This window comes from Seriola aureovittata, chromosome 4, assembly GCF_021018895.1.
Source record: "Seriola aureovittata isolate HTS-2021-v1 ecotype China chromosome 4, ASM2101889v1, whole genome shotgun sequence".
NCBI lineage: Eukaryota > Metazoa > Chordata > Actinopteri > Carangiformes > Carangidae > Seriola > Seriola aureovittata.
In genome coordinates, this window is record NC_079367.1 from 23361801 (window position 1) to 23382240 (window position 20440).

Below are 20440 nucleotides of genomic sequence, written 5' to 3' on the forward strand. Positions count from 1 at the left end.
TGAAAATAACAATGTTGTATTCAAGCATACAGTAGTCATTTATCAAAGTATCAAAAATAACAATCTAACCAAGATTTTAAAACAGTTTGATTACTCTGTTGTCTTATCGTCGCACTCAACATTCACCAACTGGTGAGGACAATGTCATACTGTCAAGGGAATTTTATCACATATGGATAAAAAGTTACGACAAAATGCTTTACAGTGAGTGTGTCCATCTCTCCTTTGTTGACTAGACAATATACAGATTTTCTGTACAACAGCTTACCATTTTACAGTCATATTCTGCCATCTAGTGGTACAACATACAAAATACCTTTTCCTCAGCAAAAACTCTCCAACAACATTCCCAGAACTTTTCTGTCTCTTTACAACCTTTACAACCCATTATCAATTTAAATAACACTACCTCACCACCACAATGGTGTTAATTACAAGTAACAGTTAGATGCGCTTCCCTGACTTTAAATTTCATATCTTTGAAAGTCTATACACTAGAATCGCTGCCCTTACGAACAGTTTCCTTGCTGTTTGGCAGTTTGCTCATATCTCCAAGGCGCTTAAAAAAGTTAAAAAATAGTCCAGAGGTCTCAGTCTTAATCCATGTACTCTTGTGGGGAGTATTTTCACTATTCCTCTGCAAGTGGTTGCCAGGATCCATTGATTTGCCCTCTTGGCTTTGCTCCACAAGCCTTTCATCTGGAACATGGGCTGAAGAAACATTTGTCTTGCTTCTTTTTTCTGCTGATGGAGAATTCTGGTCTTGAGCACCAGAGTTTTTAAAGTTGTGAGATACATCATGAAAATCAAACACTTGTTTTGAGGGATTGTGTTCAGCCCCCTCTGTTGACGGTGTCCCTTTCTCTCCTGCCACAGGAATAGGAGTTCTGATTGGAGGCTGATCACGCAGATTATCTTCCTCTTCCTCTGTTTTCGGGACTTTGGTAGGCAGAGTATAGCGGCGGCCAAGGTTACGTTTTGAGGTGGACGGAGGATTGAGCAAAAATTTGACCAAATCTTCATTGGTTGGGTCTCCAGGATACCGCTCTGTGTCCTCATCAACGGTGCGCTGACGAGGCAAGGTGGTACTTGGACCAGGAGATTTCGGATTTTCCAGAGAATAGTCCCCGGATGAGACACTGCCACGGCTGTTCTGAAAGCGCAACACTTTCTTAGATGCTTCACGCAACTTTTGGGCCTCCTCCTCATTATTGTCCTGTATATCTTCCTCATCATCATCAGTGGCGTTTGAGAAAGTTCTGACTGAGGAGGAAATGCTTGGGGTTCTTTTGGTTGGGTGTGAGTCATCTTTTCTGGAAGTTTTCATCTCTTCTTCATGCGGAAAGCCACCTTTTGCCTTTCTCTCCTCGCCATTTGATTTGGCTTTGATTTGTGAAGAGTTTTCTGTGAGTTCAGCTGCTGAATTCCACTCTTTTCTGCCCATCTCCTTAGCTCTGAATAAGCCACCTCTCTTTTGATTTCCAGTGGGGACATTTGCCAGCAAGGTAATTTCTGATAAGCTCCCATTGTTGGGGCTTCCTCCCGTGGGGCTCCCATGAGTGGACGAGGGTTTTCCAGATCTCCTCCGAGAGATACGATTGGTAAGGAAGCTCTGTAGGACGGACTCTAATGCAATACCATCCATTTCCTTGTCTCTACTGGAACAAGTAGCTGTGGACCTGCGCTTAGCAGCAACTTGTAATCTATCTCTGTGTCTCCGCTTCACGTCTGCCATTTCTCTAGCCTTGTTTTCCTGCACAAAAACACATAGTTGATGGATCAATCAGGAGTTGGGTTTTGTTTTGTTTTTTTACCTCAGTTGATGAAAACATGCCAGTATATACGCTTACCTGCATGGCCCGCAGAAATCTTCCACAAAAAGAGTTGAAAATTGAGCAGCATTCCTCCAATTTGAACTTGTTTGGGTCTTCACAGAAGTACTCTGCCACAGAGTTACTCACTGATTGCAATTCCTGTAGATCCGTCTCCATTTCTGCCAAGCAGACCTCAGCTTCCTAGATGGAGCCCAAATACAAACATTAGAACATGTGATCACCATTAAAATTCAAACAAACTGGGCTGAATTCCCCAACAGAAGGCTTCCTCACCTTTACAAAATCCTCCATCTGTGCCTTTAGGTCTTCCTGCTTCAAGGTGTCCGCATTGGCATCTCGTACTCTCTTTACCAGTCTTCCAAACTCTGCTTCCACATCACCTTTATTCATTCTAAGAGAATAAAAAATGATCAATTATGACAGCATAGCAATTAAAAAAGAAGTTTAAAAAAGGATGAGTGCCTTTAAAACAAGATTGTTTACCTTGCTGCAGCTTCAATGTGTTTGAGTTGTTCTGGAAATTTAAGCAGGGCCATATCTGCTTTCTGAGCTTGCTGTGGTGAATATGAAAGTTTGTATAAAAATCACATTTCAACACACATACCTAAGGACACATTAAAACAAACTATAGATTGCAATCAGATCGAAGTGATAAAAGATACTTGCCATCACAACATAATGCATTAGGTTCATTCCAGGTTTGTTTGCTTTGGTGTCTGCTAACTTCAACAGAGAAGCCATTCGGAAGCCAATGGCACTGCCTGCATAGCCACCCTGTGATCAAATCATAGAAAATAAGACTCAGAGATGCAAAATCACAAAAGGAAGTCATCTAAGAATCTACTGTCACATACTATAGACTCACAGCATTCATGTAATTTCCAGTCTTCAGCACCAGGCGAATGACAGAATGCAGATGATCAGACTCCAACAGCTCTAAAATAAGACACAAAGGGTGAATTCTAAATCCAAACTCTATTTTTTGCTCAAAATCTCTTATGAGTCTTATCTATTTAAAATCCAGGAAAGCACACAATACCCTTTCCAGCAGCTGTCAACGTGCCAATGAAGTCTTTCATTTCTTCCACGAGGGGGAAAAATTCCTCTTTGAGCACTAAGCTGCTGAGACGCTCTTCATAACTAACAGACACAAAGTTTCCATCATTAATAAACCGCCACTGGTATTTAACACATGCACCACTTGGAATTACAGGTGGCTCACCTGGGAATTTTGACCAGCATTAGCATGAACAGATCTGCTTCAGGGAGAGCGGAGTGGTCACCCTTGAAAGTGACCAGCTGCTTCACCTGCATCCATTTAAAAAGGCCCAGAAAAAAAATATTGTACTTTAATTTGTATTGTTGTTAAGAGCTACAAGGTTGTAAGATTTATACAACGCATTAGAAAAAATGAGCAGCTGACACACATACCTCCCCTTCATCTGGTAGCAACTTGCACAGCTCCCTCAGTTTTCCAGAACCAAAACTGAGACTACTTCCTGATTTAATTTCTTCAATCATTTCTTTTACAGGCCTGTGGAAGGAGGTGAAGAGAGAGACAGGGTGCAGTTGTTTAGTTACTAATTATCTTAAGTTTTTCTTTAGGGCTGGGACATCTCAAGGGCAGCGTGTGTCATGTTAAAACCACACTTTTGCATCTTTGGAAGACTTGGGCGTCTAACAGCAACAAGCCTCTACCTGCTCAAAAAAGCTTTGCAAAATCCCAACACTTGCCCTTCTGATGTCAATCTTCACGTGACATACAGGGCATGAGACCAATGGAATATTCTTTGTCACCCGGTTTAAACAGAGAAAAACACATTGTTGGACGAAAATACAGTAGTTAAAGGCACTAGATATCTAGATTAATGTGTAGATCCGTGTGTTCTGTTTTGCTGCTGGTGACATTTCTTTCAGTTTGCACACAAATGCATCATCAATATGGTCACCATTAACAGAAGTAGAGAATATTTCCATTTCCTGTTAGATCTGTTGCGTACGTGTAATAGCCCCAGGCAATACATTTACAATACCTCGGAATAGGTAATCTGCAGGTTACCCAAGGGAGCTAACCTGTTGGAGCTGAAGAACAGTGTAGATCAGACATGCCAGGACTTGCTGTGAGCATGAGGTGGCCATGTTGCAGACTAGTGTATGTGCCTCATCCTGTGCTGTTTTGCACTGAAACGCGAAGAGATTATGGGGCAAAATCAATCACACCTTAAGAACGTCACTGACTCACCGCTTGAATTGCTTGAGGAAAATTCCGATGTTCATGCTTCTCTTGGAGTTGAGGATGGAAACCTGCAAATGGAAACAGACACAGACCTGGATATAATCAGCTTGTCAGTTGCTAAGATAATTTCACTGTTGGCTTGAGTAGTGTCTTTTGTATCACAGATACCTCAGCTTTCCAAACACACAGTTGATTCCAAAGGTTAAGAATTCTTAGAGTTGATTGTATTGAACATTCAGTCACAAAGATACCATTTTCCATCAGTGTTACTTTTTCTCAGTGTCTCTTCTAGGAAAATGGTACGTGGGTCAAAGTAAAAGTCTAGTAACACACCGTAACCCACTTTTGTTAGGAAAACGTTTGACCTCGGCTCATCTACAAAAAAAATGACATTAACTGATATGAATAGATATGCAAAAAACCCCAAATCTTAAACTTCTTTGTTTCTGCTTGTCTTGGTTTAAGCCGTGCCATTAAATAAATGACAATAAATACAGCTGATTTTGTCCAGTAGCTTGAATACAGAGCACAAGTACGCTAGTAGACAAGTACACAGAATGGTGCTGGATGAGGACACGTATACACCTTCCTTTAACAAACAGATATGAAGAATAGTGAGACTCCACCCTTGTATTGAGTGATTCGAAATCAAAACATGATGCTCCTAAGACAAATACAATATTATATAATATTATATTAATGGCTATTCTGGTAATACAATATACAATTTAACTGATTATTTTTGCTAATTTTACAAGGCAAGGCAAGGCAAGAATTAAAAAGAGATGACGTGATGAAAAGTATCACTGCAGTCCCACTCCCTAAAAGTCACATATGAATTATGACATATGGTGAATGAACTTAACTGAGGGAGATCCTTATATTAGAGAGTTTGCTGCAGTGGCAGTTTTAGGGTTTAGCTGAGGGAAACATTGTAAGAATGTTTTCTGTTTTATCTCAACTTCATACCTACAAAAAAAAAAATCAATCCAGCTCCATATCTCAGTGTTACACAACAAAATACCATACATTTCAGTCTATTGCTACAAACCACTGGGGTTAAAGTATCACTGATTCAGCAATGTGTGAGTCCTGTATCCTCTGGCTGGCTGTACTCACCAGTTCCCCTCCTGAGGCAGCAGTTGGCAGGCGCCTCAGACTCTGGCAGTTCAGGGCCTTGAGTTGTTGCTGGCCCTGCTTGTGGCTGAACAGCTCCTCCATGTGATCAGTGTCCAGCTCATATTCCTCATCAGTCTTATCTGATGTCCAGATGTTATGCTTTCCTATCACAGTGTGCTTAGGAAGGGTTTCCCAGTTGAAATTACGCATCCTAGAGCGCCTGCGCTCCCCTTTTGCAATGAGGCACGGGCCATGTAGGGATGGAGGAAGGCCAGGGGCTGGAGGTGGTGGAGGTGGTGGCGGTGGTGGTGGCAGAGGAGGTGGTGGTGGTGGAGGAGGTGGAGCGGGAGGACCATCTGATTGCATCTTTTGTCAAAGAGCTTTCAGAAGGTTTGGGGTGCAGTCATGGTCTCACTCACATATACAGGCAGGATGAAAGCCAGTGATGGATTTGAAGTGAAAGTGCTCTGAATGATTGTTTTTATAGGACAGTGGCACAGCCTTTATGCTGCAGGGACTTCTCCAAAATGTTGTCACTAAGGATGATGCATTCAGACTAAAAAAAAAAAAAACAGAAAAGGGTGGGGACACAGTTACAAACATGTACACCTTCTAGCAATGGATATAGCATTCACCTTCTCCACATCTCAATCTAAAGTTAATTACTGTAGTGCTGTATTAACCTCATTAAGTGTTGTCAGAACTAATGAAAAGCATCATAATAATAATACAGAAGTTACGCCAGGTCTGTCATGAGACTCACAAATTGTTATGAGATTTTTTTTGTGTCACTTACTTAGATAGTCTACTTTAAAGAGTATGTGGTGCATTTGATGAAACCATTAGGTGAAATTTAAAATGTGATTTTGAATGATAAAGGCAAAATCGCTAAACCGGGCCTGGTTTTATTCCGTACCCAGCTAACCTTATCCACCTAAATTTATAAGAGACTAAAACCATTTGTTACAGTGTTTGTTGGTGTCCTAAAATCATTATCAGACACAGACCAGGAAGTAAAAAAAAGAGTTTACCTTTATGATTCAGCAGCTGCCGCATTTGCCTATTTTTTCCCACTTTTTCTGTGTCATTCCCCCGTCACCTTCCTGGAACTTCCACAGAAGAGAGTGACATCAAACTGGATAACGCAACAAAAGTGTCGAAACTACCTGCGCGTAAACGACACGCCCAGGAAAGTCATTTATGTCCATGGCAGCCCACACCTTCCCAGCAGGAGGAACTCTGGGATTTATTCTGAAGTCATTTGACTTGTTGGCTGGATCGTGTGGACCCGCTGTGTTCTCTGACCAGCTGTCATGAAGTTGTGATGTGAACAGTCCACTGGATTTATAGACTCTTCCAGCGCGATGAACTGACTGATAAAAGAAGAAAATCGATTTCCTAAAGCTGTTAGTTCGCCTTTAACACGAGCACGTGTAAATTCCTTTATACCTTTAAGAATACACTATGTCGTGTCATGTTGCCTTACTTTTTGTCTAATCAGAAAAAATAAAATAGACGAGTAGCTAAAAGAAACAGACTGCATACTTTAGTTAAACATTAAGCCATTTGACCAGTGCACACAATAGTATTAGTCTGAGTGAGGGCTGCTGGTCAGACTGGCCTTTAACTGTTTGCACGGTAGTCAATTAGCAGTAAACACTGTCCCAAACAAGATAAGCCCTTAGAATGATAAATGTAATGCCCTAAATACATCTGTATGTAAATCACTTAGTTCACCACGATCAAATACTGAGGTTAACCTATAGAGATAGTTACAACTAGATTTCCTGCTTCTCCTCGGTAGAACAAGGAGAATAAGGGCTCCTTATGTGAAGACAAGAAGAGTTTGAGTTCATACAAAAATTACTCAAATAAAACTACCTCCTACATAAATTTATTTTTAGGCATTTCATTGTGTCAATATACTGTTATTTATCTATGTCAATTGTGTTTATTAATTTCATTTCATGTTATTGCTCCCTTTGCCACAAGAGGGAGTAAGCGAGCGCTTCTGTCAGACATAAACAAAGGGACATACTACATCCATTGTAGTGTTGTAAAATCTGGACCATAGACTGGGGTCTGGACAGAGACATGTAGCCTACTGATGTGACAGTGTGGCACTGTCTGTGTGTTTTGCAGTTGACTGAATGCCAAGTAAAAGGAAAAAAATCATTAATTCAAACTGAGTCTCTATTCAAGTGTGCAACACTTAACCAATAGTACAAATTCTCAAAAGCTCATTTTGTTGAGTGTCCTCCATCTTTTATCTTAATCGTCTGTCATGAAAAAAAGAACTGTGTGTCCTTATTGCCGAGTCGTCTGTAAAAACAGATGAATATTACAAGTGCTGGAAATTCTCATGTTTACTCATGTTATGATTCACTGCCTTTAAGGCCTTTAGGATTAGCAGATTAATTGATCTCTGTACCTCTATATGAGACTTGAATGTAAGTTGAATTTTAACTAAGTCTGAGGGAAAGTCATCATTTTTGTTTGCATAGAAATATTCTGAGAAGACCACAGTGTGATAATAAGGAATAAATTCATGACTTATGTCTTTTGATACTTTTAAGACCAAATGTGCGTGAGCTGTATGGTTAAGCTTCAAACGCAGACATTTTTTAGGCCCAGTTTAACAAGAGAGGGGATAAGGGATATACTTACAGGATAAATTCCCTGTTTTATTGCTTTGTATTCAGTTGCAATTAGGGCTACTTAGAGTGAGTGAAGAAGGGAATCATCATAGAAACATTGTGATTGTATTGCCATGTTGGAAGGTTTTATCAGCAGCACACACCAACACAAAAAACATTCTGCTTGTTTAATCTACCGTTAGCTGCCTTGTGAAAATAACATCAGGCCCAACAACAGTTAAATACACTAAATGTACACAGGTCACAGGATCACATCTGTTTGCAGTGTAACTGCAGTCTTGGGCAACAGCTGAAACCAAGTTGTTTTTTTTTTTTTTCTTTCTTGTACTGTTAAAAGGTGGGTTTACTTAAGTAGATTGTAAAAACTGGTAGAGAAAGGGAAGACATTTAGAAAGACCAAAAATTATATGTGTAAGTGCACCTCTAATTTACTTTCTTTTTCTTGATTTCCATTCAAATTTTATTTCATTCAGTATTTTTATTGTATGAATTTTGCTCATGTCTTTTATTACTGGGAAGAGTAATGAACTGATCTGCCGTAATTATCTCATGCAAAAAAAGCAGTTAGTATTTCCTGTTTCCAACAGCAGCAAAAACATGGAATTGCTGCCAAATTAAGACAAAAAGTAAAAATAAAAAATAAAGAAAAACTGAACAAGTGATCAATGTTCTTATGAACCTAGAAATCATGAACTACACATTGAAAGGAAATAATGACAGTATGATGTGATTATGAAATAAGCCATGGAAAGCGTGTTAGAGATATAACAGACTGTATTGTCATATACATACATATTACATACATTGTGAGTTTTCTGTACATACTCTGTGAACACCTCCCTTATCAAACTGAAATTGTGTCGATTGCACACTTAAGTGAAACAAAACATCCAGCAGACTTTATTGGAAATGCAGAACAAGACAAAGACAATCAGCTGACTAGGATTGAAAAAGAAGTTTACGTAACATACAATGTTATGTTACAAACAGATTAACAGGTAAATAAATAACCCAAAGTAAGAAAAATGTACGCATACATTCTGTCCTTGAAGAGACACTGAAATTTGCACTGTAACCTAGAGCGCGTGTGGTATCACGTGTGTGTTTTAAAACAAGAGACTTCAAAAATGAGTCTCAAACACTGTCACCTCCTATTGATACACAGTCACAATCATACACTGGCTATGTGTCGCAGTTTGATTTGGATTTCTTTATGATAACTGAAATGTCTGTATTCATCATAGAAGAATCCACTCTATGGATTACATCTACACATCTGTTTTTGAGGCTTGTTTCCGTGAGTAAACACTGGAGTAAAAAAGACAGATACTTGTAACTGTGCTGGATTGAAGCACATCTGAAGGTACCAAAAATTTGGGAGGTCCAATTAATTATGTAATGTATATTAGGTTAGAGAAAAATCACTATATTCATTATATATATATATATATATTTTCCCTTCTATGCATGTAAACTGTAAACTGATCATTCAGGCAGGTATTCCACAAAGCGCCATTAGAAACATAGTGGGATAACTTTAAAAACTGTGTTATATCCTGATGACTTGAATATGGTGCAGTCATGCATACTCATGAAAAATAAATACAATTTGAGAGGATATTTCCTAATGTTTTTGATGTTATTCCACTTACTTGCTAATGTGTTTTGTGGAATTCCCCCCATGTGATATACTATATATTATGATAACGCTTTAGACAACATTAAAAAAAACAATAAAATAATGCATGTGCAAAACTGCCAGGGGGTATCTCCACAATAGTAGTACATACTATAGTGTACATAAATAAGAAGTGATATACATGTAAATGATTGTGCTACCTAAGGAATAACAAAGTAACAAAAGGTCATTTTGTGGCTTAACAAAAAAATTCTAAATACAACTGAAACCATTGTTCCACCTATGTAAAATAAGTGATACAGAAAAACATTGCAAAACCGATCTCTCATGTTTTTCCTTATCACTCGACTGATCCTACAATATACTCCTTTGTACATTTGACTCTTGTCCATCTAACCCTAATGTCATGTTCTTCACTGACCAGCTCGTCACTGTACATCTCAAACAGCTGAACCCTGAGCGATCTTTACTGCTCCTCCAGCCAGGACGGCTTGTCTGATCCTGGGGGCTTTAACTTTACATTGAACTGTATTAGAGTTTGTTCCAACTGCTGCTGGTTGCCAGCAAAGTAAGCTGAGATAGCATTGTGGAAGAGAAGCAGCTGCTTGTGCATCACCTTCACCTTGAAAAAGAAGAAGAAGAAGGAACAAATCTTCCATTACAAACACAGTTTAAAGTGTTTACAGGAAAGCACAGCCCATGGACATCTGTTAAGATGACATTTACTGGCTGCTCACATTACTTCCTGGGGAATCAACCAAAAAACAACTCGCACATTCCTCTAAAATGAATTCCCAAGTGTTGAGCAGGCCCTTTAAGATATTTCAGGCATGAATAATCTTACATACTGCAACCAATGGTGATTTTTTTTTCTCTCATTCTTCAATAATTTGGCAAAAATTATGCTTTATGTTTTTAACAGTATGGCTCATGGGTCTGTGTTGAATTTCGAGAAACTGAGGAATTCTCTCTGCACTATTATTATCTACAGCATGAAAACGGCTGTGTTATGTGCATGAAAAAGTCTGGCCACTTACTTAACCGTGTAAACTAAGCAACAAATCAATGTGGTCTGACAAAGCAATGATGCATTGTAAAGCATCCATCTATTCTAAAGACGATTTCCCAAAAGAAAGACACCCAAAAGTTATTTCGAGTTGTTTTGTTATGTAGCAACACCAGACAGAGAAGTTGTGTTTTACTGCCCTCTGTTGTTGAAGGTTTGAGGCTGTTTCACAACAGGCATCAGCATCACTGATGGTAATGGGGCCTTGAGTAGTCCTGTACTGTACATCACTAAAGCGATGTGTGACGTTAAACCATCAGTGGTACGCAAAAACAAGATTTCAGGAGGTGTTAAGTTACTCTGTAAATAGGCAGGCATTTCAAAGAAAGAAAAAACTGAAAACTACAAACCTTGTTTTCCTCCAGGAATTTGAGCTTGATGGTGACATCACTGCGCAGTCTTTCATATTTGTCTCTGTGGATCTGGTACTCTTGCTGAGCCATCTCGATGCGGACCATGGCAGCTGCATCCCTGGGGCCCAAACTCATCTCCTCCAGATCAGAGCGGTAGGCATCAAACTCAAGTCTGCACACAGAAAACAGTAAAAGCTGTCACAGGCTCTTGTCTTCCAGTTGATCACACGACTGGAATTCAGATTGTTTTTTCTCAAGTCCTAAACAGTATGTCAGGGTTTGTTACCTTGCATTTTCATACTGCTTAATGGTCATCAAAGTATCCTCCATTGTTTTGTTGACCAGGGTGTTGATACTGGAGACAAAGAAGCTGATGGCACCGAGCAGAGCCTCGCCATTCTTACACAACAGCTTCTGTGTTTCTGCATTGTAACCAAATTCATCCTGCAGAAAACACAGATGTTTCACATACCAACTGCATTTTCACGTCACGTTGCACGGGGAGCTTTGGCAGTACTGTACCTGCAACTCTGGAGACTTCTGACTGAGGTCGGTGAAGGTGTCTCCTAAAGCCTGTTGCGTCTGCACCATGCATTGAAAATGATTGATGAGTGCAGTGGCCAGTCTTAGGATGTTTTCATACTTGTTCTTGGTCTCTCTTAACACGTCAATCTGAGCCTCCAGTTCCAGGTCTACTGTTCGTGAGCCTCGGCCAAACCGCTCAGAAAACATCTGTTTGGTGCACTGAATAGTGGAAATGGATCGAGATTAAATTAAATCTAGCATACAGCGAATATGATGAAGTTGGACAAGGTCATGTAGCCGCTTACACTGAAAAATGCATATGTAGTTGATGTTCTGACAGAAAACAAGAGAAGTACTACTTAATACTTTATATACAGTAATAAATAGGCAATGTGCTTAACAAACCTGATATAGGAACAATATGGCTACACTTGGTACCACAGAATACCCAAAACTGCCACATCAACAACAACAACAACTGTCTCTTCGATGCCATATACCACAAGTTTATGGGGCAAATGCAAAGGGGACCTATTCATTTTCTCAGGTTATTTCTCTACATACAGCAAAAATAATACCTTGTATGTGTTTATTCCCCATTTCTTGACACTGTCTAATTTCTCCACTGCCACGCCACGAGTAACTTCTTCAGTTGAATTACTAGCGTTATGGTTTGATGACCCTAAAAGAGAAAAAAAAAAAGGAACAAGGTACACTCTAATCTGTGTTATTCTATCAAAGTTTACAAGGCAGTGATTTACAGAAATCGTGTGGGTCATGACAATGAGAGAGGACACTGTGGACATGATGGTGAGCCTGGTGATACCTGGATGCTGGTCTGTGTGTTGGGCAAGGCGACTGGCTGCAGATTGGCTTTTAGGCAAGCTAACACCCCGGGATTTCATGCGAATGTCTGAAATGAGCATGGGGATGATAAAGGGCGAGGATGAGAAGAAGGAATGGCATTGGAAGATGTGTCAGAGGAGCTTTGCAGTGAGATATGCAGCTGAACAGTAAGCAAACTGAAAGGAAAATGTTAGGCTCCATGGAGGAAGATACATAATAAGCAGGAGTTAAAGAGGTTTTCAAATGATTCACCATGCAGGTAACCCATGCAGAGTGAAAAGATTTATTAAAAAATAGATGAAAATGGGCTTCAAAAGGTAAGTACCAAGCAAAGACAAAACAGTCATCCAAAGTGCATTTATAGTACAAAAGAGGACACCCTTCATAGACATCAATACATTTTAAGTGACAGTCCTGTACTCTCAGGTTAGTGCATCCCTAATTTTGACAGCTGCCAAAATATTTCATGTTGCTGAAGCTGTGAGTTGAAGAGGTACAAGCAAGGTTGCATACAACTCCCCTTAGTCAAGCAATATCAAAAAACCTTTTATAGAGGGCCAAAACAGACCAACACAAAAAGGTTAACTTAGAAAACCAAATAAAGGGTCGTTAGAATACACAGCCACCTGGTCCTGGTGCAGGGGCTCTTCTTCTGTCCAGATACTCAGGGTTGAAGCGAATTGCAGGCCCTATGGGATATGGATGTTTGCAATATGAACCAGGAGCCTAGTAATCAGCAGCTCTCTAGTGACATATTTAAAATACAAGGAGGAAAAGCTCTCTGTATAGTTTCTTAAAGGGGCATTAAGTATCGACCTCTCTCAGTGAGTGAAGAATTGCAACAACATTGACAGATCCCTGGCACAGCTCATGACAGCCTGCAATCAACAACAGACATGGGGGGAGTGGGGTGGGTCAAAGCGAGAAACATCATGACCTGGCAAAATAATTGCAGGTTCATTTGTACTGATCAACAACCCTATTAAACTGATATAGAACTATTAGCATAATTTGTCTTCTTTGCAGAACATACTGTGCTGCTAAGAATAGACAACAAAGAAAAAACTGGACAGACAGGTTCGTTAAAAGTACCTTTGATGGTGCTGGTTGGAATGATGCCCCCTGCAGGCCCTCCATATCCTCCTGAGACAATGCTGGTTTCATTCAGATTGGGTCCCGACACCATCACCTGCTGCAAATCCTGATGGATTTACATCAAAATATTGTAAATACATAATGTTTAAACAGCAGACAAATAATATCACACCTTCATCTACATGGACACTACAGTGCAAAATCTATAATGTTATGAAAAGATAAAAATCCTTGTGGTCCAGAGAATTGCAACTTCATTTTTTTTCGTTTTTAAGTAACTTTCATCTATTATTATAATGATGATGCTGTATAGGTGTCCATTTAGCTCGTATAAACAATTATATTTGTTCAAATGTAAAGAAACCATGCCATTTTTGTTGTAGTTTGTACTTGTACTGGGTGATCCAAGTCAGGTTACACATATGACCAAACTGAGATATAGTTTATGTGCTGTTTTACTACTTCATATTAGCCCTCAGTATTACTTTACTTACACAGACCACTGTATTCGAATGGGACATGCAAAAGCACATGGGAGGAGAGCATTTTATCCCAATTACTGTGAGAATTATTCCTTCTCTGTGCTCAGACATCAGCCCTAGTTGCAAGTATTTAATTTATGGTGATAGTGATATATTGCCAAAGTACATAGCTGCAGGCCTGTGCATGGGAACAGGCCTGTGTAGGTAACAGCTGGCCTAACCAGCCTTAGTCCCAGACTGTGCACTCATGTGAAAAAATGATAGAGAACCACAAATCTTGCCTAAAATACCAATTGAAATTGAATAAAAAGGACATTGTCAGTGAGGTGAGAGACTGACCTGCTCCAGGCTGTCATCCTCTGTCAGTGTCCCTGTGTCTCCATTGCTGTTAATGGGGATCTCCATGGTAGCAGCCTTGCTCATGATACTGTCTGCCATAATGAAATCTCTGCAAGACAGCATCAAACACTGACACATAAAGATGGGGTCATGGGTGCAATTGAAGAGAATGACAACAACACGGCTCTCAAATCCATGCCGACACAACACAACAGCCTGCTTACATTGATGCTATCGTGGCTGGCTAATATGAGCGGTGCTGATGTGGCTACTACTTGACAGCTAGCTTCCTCACCACTGTAGCGACCTGGTATTGGAGCCACGTCCAGCCGTCCGAGGGAGAGACACGCCGTTGTTTGCACAGACAACAGATTTGGAATGTGAGATAATTTCAACGGGAAAGCACCGTTGTCTTTAATTATCAGTGAATGCTACATCCATGATTATTTGTCCCGCAACGTTCACGTTATCCGCCTGCTTCCATTTAATTCAGCCAGAAAATCCCTGCATCCAGCCAGCTAACAGCTTTAGTAGTATCATTTCGAAATAAAAGTTTGAGCGATTTTTATTCTGTTGTTAGTCACATGGTTGGGCTTTGAAAGCAAAGTGCTTAAAGTCAAATGAAAAAACTATGTTTTTTTAGTGAGTGGTATTTCAGAAATGAGGGGCTGGAAGCGTATACTATGAATGGATGCTCTTATTTTGAAGGATATTACCTTTAACGTAGGATCGTCGTCAATCCTCCTCCCCCGCTCCATCTTCCACGTAGTGCAGTGCTGACGTTGCTTTATACCTACGCTGCAGTACCGTCCTGATCCGTAAGATGTCACTGCCGGCTCACTAAGCCACAGCATATATAATCTATCACAGCAACTCTTCATCAGAAACTCCATTAAGGTGCAGACTCCTCAAATATTATAAATATTAATCATTAGGAGGAAGGTTGTTGCGTCCTGCCTGTTACATTGATTGCAATATCTCTTGAAATCAAACTGTATAAATACAGTCGTTTGTTTTGTGATGTGAAAGGCCTCAAGTTAGACCTCACCCTAGTAAACTGACCACACTTCCAATTATTTGCCTCATTTGTTTCAATCAGGGATGCTCGGAAAGTGCACATGGTCTCCAAATGTAGAAGGCTTTCTGTAATTAATCCAGCTCTGAGCAGAGAACCAGCCCTTCACACCCACCCACTGTGGATTCCTACAGTAAAATAGTTAATTTTTCTTCATGTGCGGATTTCCTAAAAGTGCCATATTTTCCAAACATCTAAAATGTCATGTTGAGGAAACCTTTTCCCCCTTCTTGCTTCATCTTCATCATCTTCCTTCATAGTGACTAAATTTGAATACTGCATCCCCAAGATCAAAGACAACAAAATGGCAAATGATTAAGCTGGGTTATACATGTTTTCCCCCTAATCAGCAAATCAACATGTCAAAGGCTATTTGACTGCTATGATATTAGTTCTGCTTTTGATCCATCTGCCAAAATTCACAGATTTTGAGCATTATGACGGACAAGATATGCGGTGCACCATGTACAACTGTATGTTTAGCATGTCTGTAAACAAGATATCTATAAGTAGACTCTGTAGAACCACTCAAGTAGAATTTGGAAGTTAAAGGAACATGCTCCTCAGATTGTCAAACTATGTGAGTGAGTTACATAGATTTTTGTTGAGAACATCAGTCCACTTGGTAAATCCCTTGTAACCTGGCAAAGATGTGATTCTGAAAGAGCCTGTTGGCAAGAAAGTATCCAGCCCTTTGCTTATGGAGAAAACAAGCAAGACTACAGTTGATACAGTCAACAGTCAGACATAATACAATAATATTTTGGGTCAATCAGATGTCAATCAGTGACTAGAGTCTGTTAATATATATTTACAGAGGGCAGGAGTCACAGAAATGTAAAAGTAATGAGGCTGTTGCTGTTCCCATCATCTCAAAGCTAAATATTTTAGCTACCTTAGTTCCAGTCTGGTGAGTGAATAATTGAAAGGGTATGTTTTGACTTACCATTTGAAGAGAGTGACTGACTCAACATCCTTTAGCTCTGGTACCTTTTGACCTCCACATTATTCATGGGCCACAAACAGCCTGCTGTTGCTGAAGCTTGAATTTTAAAACCAGTTGTTTTGTTTTTTTGGAGTGGAGGTTAAGGAAATTATATGCAGCAGTTAGTTACTTGCATTGCACAAGATTGCAAGCTGTAATTCGTTAGCCTACTTAAGGTTTATTAAAGCAGAGTTTAATCACAAATTCTCTCACGTTTCAGCATGTTAATGTGATAAACATCACAGATGTAGCTTCATAACAGTTTTATGCTTTAACCAGGGTAGTGGTGGTGGTGGTGGTGGGGGGGTTTATACCAGTCATCAAGCTCTCTCTACTTTCACCCTTGGATAGAAATTTTATGACAAAAAATTCTCACGCAGGAGAATGTAAATTTAGTTTTGCTAATAAATGTAGAACAAGGCCGAATTAAATTTTAAAGGTCTCAGTCAGGGTCTCTTCTGAGACTGTACTGAATGTCACAAAGCTAGCATACGCATGTGAGGGGAGTGTGAGACCTACACAATGTACCCTTCCTCCCCCTGTCAATTTAGAGAAAAATTCATCTTGTTTTTTTAATGATCACTAAGCATGGTTCCAGATGTTGGGAGGCAAATTCATCCTCACACAATCCCCTGTGCTCTGCAGCAGCAAACAACAGTTCTAGAGTGAGACAGGGGAATTCAGAGACATGGCAAAGCAGTGCTGTCTGCATTGGTACTCCATGTGAATTACAAACAGGGCTCAATTTTTACATTGTAGAGCATATGGAAGTAATTTTTATAGTGTCTTTCATGTGTCATTTCAAACAGTCTGTCGTTTTTTTCCTTGTTGGTAGTTCAATCAATGCACTCTCAGAGAAACAGCAATTCATCATCATAATGGATCTTTGGATGCTGTGAATGTCAATTGTTGAATGTCTGAAAAGACAAGACATGATCAAAAACAATACAAACTTATATGCTTTCCCTTTACTGTTTATTAAGATTATAAATTTGTGTTCTTAAAAGGTTTCAATTACAGACAAAGTATAGATATGGGTTTGTGTGAAGTAATGTATGGTTGAGAGGGGTACATCAAATTTCTAATGACAAGAAACATTATTTTGACAGACAGATGTGTTTTCAAATGAATCACTGCCGACATAAGGAACCTTTGTTCCATTTCTTTTCTTCTATCTCCTCCTAGCCTCCTGAAGGCTTTCATTTAAGAATAAACAAACAGCTGTCAAGAGTATTTCTATTATTTAAATTAAGTCCCAAGCCACTGATATCTTAACAGATGAAAAGAAACTCAAAAACAAACTTCAGTGTATTACTGAGCGTGACATCTAAAACATTTAAAAAGTATAAATCCTTTTTATTTTCTAGACAGATTTTCTCTCCTATACAAACCGCCTCTTTGTCAATGAGCACAGTGACCGTGGGTAAATGGCGTGAGAGCAATGGCCCCCATAAAATACAGGCTTTGCTATTGCTCTGATGTTTCCAATTAAATTCACCTGCATAATCAGAGGGACAACCATTCATAGGCCACAAATAAACTGAGGGGCCAATTTAAGAATCGTAAATCCCACAAGGGCTTGTTGGCATTTTCACTGAAGTGTTAAAGCAGTTGTTAATTTTGTTTTCATGAAGGCTACCTTTGGTTGGCACACAGAGGCTGTGGTCAGGATATGCATGAGAGGGCATGTTTAGCTTCTTTATATTGTTTACTTACTTTGTCATGCGATGCTCTGTTTTGCTGGTCTTCAATTTTGCAAACTCATTCATTTTAGTTTCCTGCTTTTTTCTCTAACCATGAATTAGGAATGTCAAATGAACTCTCTCTCTCTCTGTCTCTCTCTCTCTCCCTCTCTCTTTCTCTCACTCTCTATACATATACCTATATATATCTAAATATATACCTCTTGATAGAGTTTACCATAGCAAACTGTGTATACTAGTTACTGGTTTCATTTAAACTGCAAATGGAGAACAAACGTTGCCCATGATGACTATACTACCTTCCCTAACAGATGGAGTCCCCCCAGTTTAATCCTGTGTAAAATTGTTCCTCTGTCGGTGATGATTTCCTGACACACAGTAAACATTTGAAACTTTCAGTTACATAACAGCTGAAGAACCAGAACATTTAGGATTTAACTGATTCTTTCTCTTCAGTTCGAATTTGTTCAGGTGGCTGCATTCAGTGTGCTCCAGTTCACCAAGTAATCATGCTGCTTCTCAAAGCGTGGATAACAGTGACTATTGAGAGAAAATAATATTGCATAAAAGTAAAGTGTTGGTGTTTTAAAGTCATAAAACTACTGTGCAAAAAAGGAAAAATAGAGAGTTGGAAATCTGTATGAAGGAGGATGATTTGTGGACATGCAGCCATATTTTTATTGGCTAAAAGGTTGTTAGGAAACTTTGTATTTTGACAAATTCCACATTAGATTACATATTATTAATGAAAATTATATGAGCAAAACAATAAAACCTGACCAATGCCCCTATGAGGCATCAAAACAATGTTTTTTCTCCAACTACTGTATATCCAGGTCAAGATTCCAGGGGCAGCAGGATAGAAAAAGCAGGCCTATCGTCCAGGAACTTCCTCTTTTTTCCTGCTGGGAGGATCCCAAGGTGCTCTCTGACCAGCTGGAAGATGTATTCTTTCCAGCATTTCCTAGAACCTCTATACGTCTGCTTCAGATTGGCTATGCCTGCTACATCTTCAATATGAAGGCCACTTCAGACCACTGCTTTATCTAAAGCTTGATGCCTTGTGGTGTAGCTTCCCCTTAACCAGGATGCCATGTCAAGTTAATTTGTACAGCCCAGAATATAGAAGTTTCATTGAGCACACATGGAAGAAACAACCTCAGAGGAGTCATTGTAAACAGAGATTCCTTCATCTAGGATCCATGGTTTGGAAAAGGCAGTTGCAAAGCATTGATAGCAAGTTGTTACTCAATGAAAATGTTCAATAGCTGTTCTTCTCATCATTCTGAGGTGTGGCAGAGAGTCATTGGACAGGCCAGTTTGGAGGTTGTGTGTAGGGTTGTGTGCAGGGCAGCTTGCAGGCATCTTGATCCTATTTACCTTCACTAATGAGAACATCAGAGATAGATGATTTCCTCCACTGCAGTTGCTCAACCATCACCCGAATGTGTTATGAGTTTCTGATGTGAAAAGGAATGTGTCGTCTGCAAACAGAGAGATAGAGGCCTTACAGACCTCAGGTTCGTGTCCAAACCTTGTCCATTAATATATCACAGGAAGAGGCGTGGACACAGATTGTCACTCTGAAAGCTTAATGATCATATAGCAAAGTCATAAAAATGTTCAGAGAACCATCATAGCTCTGATTCTAAATGTACAGGAACCAAAGGGCTCATGCTCCTGTAGTTCATCTCACATGATCCTTTGGGGAACTTGGTTGCAAGCTTTTTCTGAATTCACATGACGGCAGGATTATGCAGTACTGAGAGGATAAAAAGCAAACAACTCTGTAACCAAGAAGGAATCCAAGTTGTTCTTTTGAATAGGTTTGACAATTGGCTGGAGTCTCATTTCCAGCACCTTGGCAGAGGCTTTCCAAAGATGCCGTAACTCCTGGTAAAAGCTCAAACACATCTAACAAACCTATCCACTTTTACTGACAGTACGGGCACCACTATTCATGTTTGCTAATTCGAGCACATTATTCTCAAACGCTGTGTCACAATACTTTCGAGGGATTTACAACATCCAACAGTATCCAGAGCATTCAGCATTTAGCAGCATTCAGCTGTCATCTGCCAGTGTAAGGCTTTTTAACTACACCAGGGACATATGTGGTCAGATCCTCCTGAATTTTCCTGCTCTGCTTCGTAAACGAAAAGCATGCCTATTGAATGTAGAGAGGAAAAGAATAATAGTGTTGTCTTATGACCTAAAATAACATTAACAAATCTACTTAATGTGCCATTGTTCAAATAGGCACTTGTAAATGCTATAAGATATTTTTATAATTGGCTAAAATGTTAAATATATCCAATTCATCTTTGTCTTCCATGACATGATTACCATGCTCATGTTACACCCTTAAATGTTAAACAAAAGTATAAACAGAAGTTTTAATGCATTTATTCTCAAAACCTCCACAGCAAGTATCACACAAAGAGGTAAAAGTCTCAGAAATAGTCCAGCACAGTAGTATATCTGA

The 20440-nt window shown here is 39.5% G+C and overlaps 2 protein-coding genes across 5 annotated transcripts; both read right to left on the bottom strand.

Annotated features, from left to right (window-relative positions):
* On the bottom strand, nt 1-6357 carry LOC130167164 (FH2 domain-containing protein 1-like). Its single transcript, XM_056373110.1, has 12 exons — nt 6222-6357; nt 5191-5746; nt 4078-4139; nt 3267-3369; nt 3058-3143; nt 2875-2975; nt 2701-2771; nt 2502-2609; nt 2319-2389; nt 2109-2226; nt 1851-2015; nt 1-1753 (listed from the first exon to the last, which is right to left on the bottom strand). Exons 2-12 carry the CDS (start codon nt 5554-5556, stop codon nt 488-490), a joined length of 2517 nt encoding a protein of 838 aa, XP_056229085.1. The 5' UTR covers nt 5557-5746; nt 6222-6357; the 3' UTR covers nt 1-487.
* Nucleotides 6358-8603: 2246 nt separating this feature from the next.
* LOC130168248 (arfaptin-2-like) lies at nt 8604-14727 on the bottom strand. 4 transcript variants are annotated; one of them, XM_056374958.1, is made up of 10 exons: nt 14488-14727; nt 14193-14301; nt 13369-13477; nt 12903-12965; nt 12257-12343; nt 12009-12112; nt 11428-11649; nt 11192-11349; nt 10903-11077; nt 8604-10108 (listed from the first exon to the last, which is right to left on the bottom strand). In XM_056374958.1, exons 2-10 carry the CDS (start codon nt 14289-14291, stop codon nt 9953-9955), a joined length of 1173 nt encoding a protein of 390 aa, XP_056230933.1. In that variant the 5' UTR covers nt 14292-14301; nt 14488-14727; the 3' UTR covers nt 8604-9952. The 4 variants fall into 4 exon arrangements, with proteins under 4 accessions (XP_056230933.1, XP_056230932.1, XP_056230934.1 ...); XM_056374957.1 differs by having other exon boundaries at nt 14417-14726; XM_056374959.1 differs by lacking the exon at nt 12903-12965 and having other exon boundaries at nt 14417-14726.
* Nucleotides 14728-20440: the final 5713 nt, after the last annotated feature.